Source organism: Rhamphochromis longiceps, linkage group LG5 (genome assembly GCF_057381845.1).
Source record: "Rhamphochromis longiceps isolate RC_006_pf linkage group LG5, R_longiceps_female_GT1.1, whole genome shotgun sequence".
Taxonomy (NCBI): Eukaryota; Metazoa; Chordata; class Actinopteri; order Cichliformes; family Cichlidae; genus Rhamphochromis; species Rhamphochromis longiceps.
In genome coordinates, this window is record NC_140561.1 from 664,144 (window position 1) to 669,973 (window position 5,830).

The 5,830-nt window shown below is 39.2% G+C and overlaps 1 protein-coding gene across 1 annotated transcript; it reads right to left on the reverse strand.

The window, feature by feature from the left end:
• Positions 1 to 539: 539 nt before the first annotated feature.
• On the reverse strand, positions 540 to 5,357 carry LOC146668998 (uncharacterized). The gene is made up of 10 exons (XM_085405412.1): positions 5,121 to 5,357; positions 3,694 to 3,793; positions 3,248 to 3,394; positions 2,834 to 3,015; positions 2,454 to 2,590; positions 2,239 to 2,332; positions 1,642 to 1,974; positions 1,279 to 1,453; positions 1,065 to 1,189; positions 540 to 866 (listed from the first exon to the last, which is right to left on the reverse strand). Exons 2-10 carry the CDS (start codon positions 3,776 to 3,778, stop codon positions 540 to 542), a joined length of 1,605 nt encoding a protein of 534 aa, XP_085261538.1. The 5' UTR covers positions 3,779 to 3,793; positions 5,121 to 5,357.
• Between the last annotated feature and the right edge of the window lie 473 nt (positions 5,358 to 5,830).

The window sequence follows — 5,830 nt, forward strand, 5'->3', positions numbered from 1 at the left end:
TGTCAAAAGTCTCAAGACATTTTTCCACTGGAGATCTAACAGGATTTTCTGTTGGCACAACGTTCAGTACTTTATGTTTAAACTCACAGTGCAGTCCATCAGCAAAATCTTCCAAATCACAAACAAGTGATGACACAAAACTATTTGCCAAACCACTACCATTGAGTTTACCAATAATTTTAGTGCAAATTGCTTCAGAATTTTTTTTAATTCTTTGACCTGACCCATTGTTTTCAGAACACCCAACCTCTAGGCTCTGAGTAACACTTGTTCCTGCAACTGCTATGTCTGTATCTTGTAATCTGTCAAAATCAGCTTGAAATGACTCTGAGGGTTCTGCATCACCACTTTGACAACAATCTTCATCATGAACACTATTTAAATGTTTTTTTAAACCAGAATATGTAGTGAACTGACGGCTGCAACCATCTTGTGAACAAGCCAACTTAAATTTGGTGCTTGGATAAAAACTGTGACCTAGTCGCAAATGACTTATCAAAGCCTGACTGGTGCTATGCAGAGTTTGACAGATAAAACATTTAAACATGGTTCTCATTCAACATTTTGGCACGCAACTCACGAACACGTGGTGACTCATCTGTTGAGGTGGCATCAATGTTGAATATGGTGGTCTGCACAAAACTGTAGAGATGAACCAGTGACTCGTCGTAAGATAAGTTGAACACGTAGTGGGATTTGAAAAGTTCATCAAAAGCACTGAGTGAGCTGGTGGCTTGGCAGGGGATGAGCTGTTTGTCCACTGCGATGTAGAAGGTGTCAATGCTGTTCTGGGTTCGACCAACAGCGAGGATGTATGGTTGTTTACCATCTCTTGCTTGCAAGTGTTCATCAATGCTGCAGCATGACTAAAAACAAATGAGATATTGACATATAGGCCTAGCTTATACTTGCTGAGTATGAACCATTCATTCAGTTTGACATTATGTGCCTTGCTAACTTATTACAAAATACTAAGACACATACTTCATGGAGAGGAAAACTAAAAAGTGCAAAAACTGAAAAAGTGTTTTGTAGGATTTTAAAAAGTGAGACAACATATTTACCTTGTGAAAGTGCACCATTTTGTGTGCTGCATCAGTTGGACTTATTTTGGTTCTCCTCTTTCGTCCAGCTGTGGGTGGCAAAAGTTGAAGGAGTAGCAGCAGAGAGGCCATGTCACTGTCCCAGTCTGTGTATGGTTGAATTTATAAAACAATTTCAAAATGACAGGTAAAAATAAATATTATTAAAATCAAACAAGCATGGTGCGACGCCTACCATTTGCATCACTCTCTGTTGGTTTCTCAGCAGCTTTTATCAAACGACACAGGTCAGTTGACTGAGTCAGCTGTTTGGCTTCTTTAATAACCTTTGGCTTGAATGACATGTCCCACTTCTCAAGCAACTTGGTGGCTGTTTCAGCACCAAACAGCAGCAGGAAGTCTTGATTGACCTGTTCATCATACACACAGGACATAAAGACAGTGCTCAACATTGTTTACATTGCAATGTGATTTTGACCAATATGGGATATAGCCTGACTGGGATGACCAATGATCACATCTTTTACTGTTGCCATCCACATCAGCAAAACAAAAAAAAAAGGATTAACAGTTGAAAATATCAAGTGATTTGACTTACTAGTCCTTTGACATCCAAAAAGCGTGGAAATGTTTTGAAGACATCTGCAGTTCTTTGTGGATCATGCACCAGATCCTGGCGATGTTGGAACGTCATTTTCATCTTCTGAAATACACTTGCTTCATCAGGAGAGTGAACAAGAAATGAGATGGCCTCCTTGCAGGCATCTCCATCAAGTTGCTGAGGCAATGTGGTTGCTAATCTTCTGCGCTTAGGCCCTTGTTCTTGATGCACTGGGACTTCCTTCACTGGCCGTTTGGTTGTAGACCTGGACATGGTTTTGAGGCGCCACGCTACATATCCAGTGCCTTTCACTCCGTCGTAGAAATGCCCCTGTCACATTTAAACATAGATGAAAAATAAACATCAAATGCGATCTTACAGACTTTGCAGATTCAGCAAAAAGAAACCCAAGGACTATTATCATGTAACAGGTGCAATACATGTTAAACAACATCCACAATTTCAATACAGTTTTATGACAATAGTTATTACGAAAGAGGAATTAAGATTTTTCTTTTAAATCATTTAGCTGATGTAATTATTCCATGATGAAAACTAAATAATGTGCTGTTTTACAATCACTGCATGACTTACATAGCCGTTTGGAGAAAATGGATCCTTCAATGAGGGAAAGAGTGTAATTATTCCAAGGGCATATTTCTCCTTTTGCTTACGGGAGGGAATTCTGCTATAGAGGAAATACAATTGACAATGTTAAATCAGAAGTATGTGTCTTTACTGCAGTATACATTACAAGAATATTCCATATGGCCCATCTTTACTTTTTTATTAGGTACTATTACTCTTACCCATGTCTCTCAGTCATATCACTTGCCAATATGTTAACAAGCTGCCGCCGGGTGCGGTGGCTCAGTGAATTTTCGGCATTGTATTCTTCAAGAATTTCCTCTCCACCAGGTTTCCTAGTCAAGGCATTTTTAACCATCTGCTCATATAAAAGGGAAAATAATAACAATAAAAACTTGTTTGTCAGTAAAGGTGAAAGTTTAGAGGAATGTCAACAAACCTGTGAAAGACATATCTAGCAAGAAGCACTAACTTCTACTAACATTTTTTCATACAGGGCAAGTTGGGAACCACCATGTTTTGAATTTCAATTTGTATAACAATCTACAGTATAAATGGTGTCAACTCAAAAATACAAAAGACATTTTCTGTTCTCAATTACCTCTTTTGCAGCCTCTGACACAGAAACATTTGGTGCAGAACTGTCTTTGCTGGATCTACTGCGGCCTGCAGGAATGCCCTTTTCCCTGAGGTCACTGTCACTTGATGAAAGTGATATAGTGTCCGTGAGGGAAGATAATGTATCCGAGGAGGATGGTGTGGAATGAGCTAAAGGACAAAAATCTTTGGGAGAGATGATTTGGTTAACTTTCTTTAGGCTACTCCACAATGCCATTAATAACACAATTTCAATGTTCATGTTCAGACAACATTCTATACAAATATGACCCAGCCCTGTCCACTGTCATGTATATTGCATGAAGACAGGTCAATGTCATCTGCATCAAGAGCAAAAGAACTTGGCTCTACATTGAGTGAGCTATACTCTGAAAATTTAAGTTATGATAACATTTACCTTCATCTGAAATCTTTTCACGTATTGTCAGGCATAGGTCTGGTTGGGCCTCCAGTAACTCCAGAAAAATGTCTTCTTCGACAGCTGTGTCAGTTTCATCGAAAATATCAAGGTCAGCAGCATCCGGAAGTCCAAACTTGGTTTTGGCTTTACAAAAAGATAAGCATAATGTCACCTAAAACGCCTGAAAAACTTTTTTAAAAACTAATTTTGACTTTTTTATTTAGCTAATATTTATTAACAGCTGTTTTACCTGTCTTTAAAATGGTTAAATTAGACAAGTCTGCAGCAACAATATAGGCCTAGGCCTACTGCTCTGTACTGTTTTTAATGTCACACATTAAAATAAAATGTGTTAACATTTAATTCGTTTTTTAAATAGATGAGATGCAAACATGATGAACTGATACATGTGCAACAAATTTTGTTCTGCCAGGTTATCTTACCTTCACTGATGAATTCTAGATAAGTGAATCCTGCGTGCAATTTAATGTACTTCTTTACATTGAGGTATTTCACTTTCAGCAACATGTCTTACAACAGCACCTGGTGGAGAGAAGGGGGCACAGAATATTTTTTACCATATATTTAAACCATAGCTTAAGTGGCAACAAATCCGGACAACTTTAAGAAAATATTAGGCTATACATTGTGTGATGATCTGTGAAGGGGTGACAGACCACTTCAACCTCAGGAACATAATTTGGCTTCCCCCTGCGCACTAAAATAGCTGAACTTGGGTACACAGAAATAGCATCCAATGAATTATCCACCCATCCACATGTTTATAAGACGACAACGGCGATCTTCTCGTCTGCACGCAGGCTAGATACTTAGTTCTGCTATGTTGCGAGTAAATCGCTGTAGCCTACTTGGGGAAAAGCATCTCTGTTTAAACCATGTCAGGATGATAATCCACATAAAATTTCCTGTTGAACGCACACCTGCCTTCATCACGCTTTCACTTATGACAACAAATATCCCTTATACTGTAAATTAATGAGTGCAAGTCTTACATTTATATCGGGAGTTTCTGACACATGCACAGCCGTCTGGCTAGTTGCTACTTTGTGGTGGTTGTTTTGTGACACGACATGCTAGGATTATCAGTGGAGGCGACGTCAACGACCCTCAGTCGTTATACCGCTTTTTCTTAAACACTGGATGGTAGCCTATTTCACTAAAACTGTAGAAAAGGGGAAAATGTTCCCTTAGATACTACAACATGTATGATATATCCTAACCGTTAGCAAGCAATCCATGCACAAACGCAGCGCGCCTTGCTTGGTCACTAACATCTAACAGAATTCCATAACCCCCTGCCACTTCAAAGATTTGTAGGCTAGGCTACTGCTAAACTCGCTGGTAGCACGTGTAATTAGCCTATCTTGACGCTTTCCAAAACTTGACTTGAACGTCTCCATGTGATTGTTTAGTTCACTTTTAAATAGGATATTTCTGAGGCGAATGTTCGCTTCCCTTAAAAGCAGTGGGCTAAACGCATTTGTCTTAGCTGCCAGCTAGGCTACCACAAATTCAAATTTTAACATTACATTTAACATATCCAGAGGATAGCTAACTCCTCCCTCGTTTCATTTAATAAGCATTGAACACTGGAAAGCATTTCTCTTATGACATTAGAACTAACTAGAATTGAGAATTATATTGAGCACGCATTTATTTTCGCTGCAATATTAACTTGTTATAGAGGATAGTTTAGCTACCTAAGCTAACGAATCCCATCTCTTACCGCAGATGAATACACTCCACATTAGGAAAATATTGCATGCTTCTGATAAATAATGTTATAGGCTAGTTAGTTACAATATTTAATAATGATAAAATAACATAGGTCTTGTTGTATAGTTCTTACCTGAACAACCTCCTCGATCTTGACAGCAAACTTCTGGCGGACTCCTCATGCCCATGAGCGCGAAAAACCCGGATGTGGAAATCAACTCCAAATGAGTGTTATAGTATTGACTCTTTGAAATAACTCCGGCTACAGAGCTTTTTCAGCACCGTTAGTGTTACTGTAACTCTCAAACCAACACTTTTCAACTCGAAATTTTTAACACCAGTAATTTTAACTCACATCAACACTTCGGATTTTGCTGTGCAGTCAGTGTCTGTGTCTGCCCTGGTCCCACGTCTCTGTTCCCTTTGTAGTGCCTGAATGTGAGTCTGTGTCTTTGTTCAGTCTGTGTTATGTGTTTCCTGTTTTACTTTGAAGGTCTCTGTCTTTTCTCAGTGTGTTCAGTTTACACTTCTTTGGTCTCGTCAGTTCTGATTTGTCCCAGCTGTGTTTCCCTCCTGTTACTCATTCCTTGATTGCTCCCTCTGTGTATTTAAGCCCTGTGTTTCTCTGTGTCCGTGTCGCGATCTACCGTTTATTTTGCTGTGTGTTTTTCCCATCCACCGGTGTTAGTTTATTTTGAGTTTTTTCCAGTTATGTCATGTTTGCGTTCAGCATTAAAGCTGTTTTGGTTTAAGTTTGTCTTTGGAGTCTGCATCTTGGGTCCTATCCCTGTCCGCACACAGCCGGCACCTAACACAGATCTCAAAATGGTGGAGCATTGATCA

Bases quoted from the DNA above. Each gene is read 5' to 3' on its own strand.
- LOC146668998 (XM_085405412.1), bottom strand. From the start codon at position 3,778: ATGTTGCTGAAAGTGAAATACCTCAATGTAAAGAAGTACATTAAATTG. The intron at 2,333-2,453 runs GTAAGAGTAATA...TTTCCTCTATAG, and splicing joins GATATGACTGAGAGACATGG to CAGAATTCCCTCCCGTAAGC. The intron at 1,454-1,641 runs GTAAGTCAAATC...TATGATGAACAG, and splicing joins TTTTGGATGTCAAAGGACTA to GTCAATCAAGACTTCCTGCT.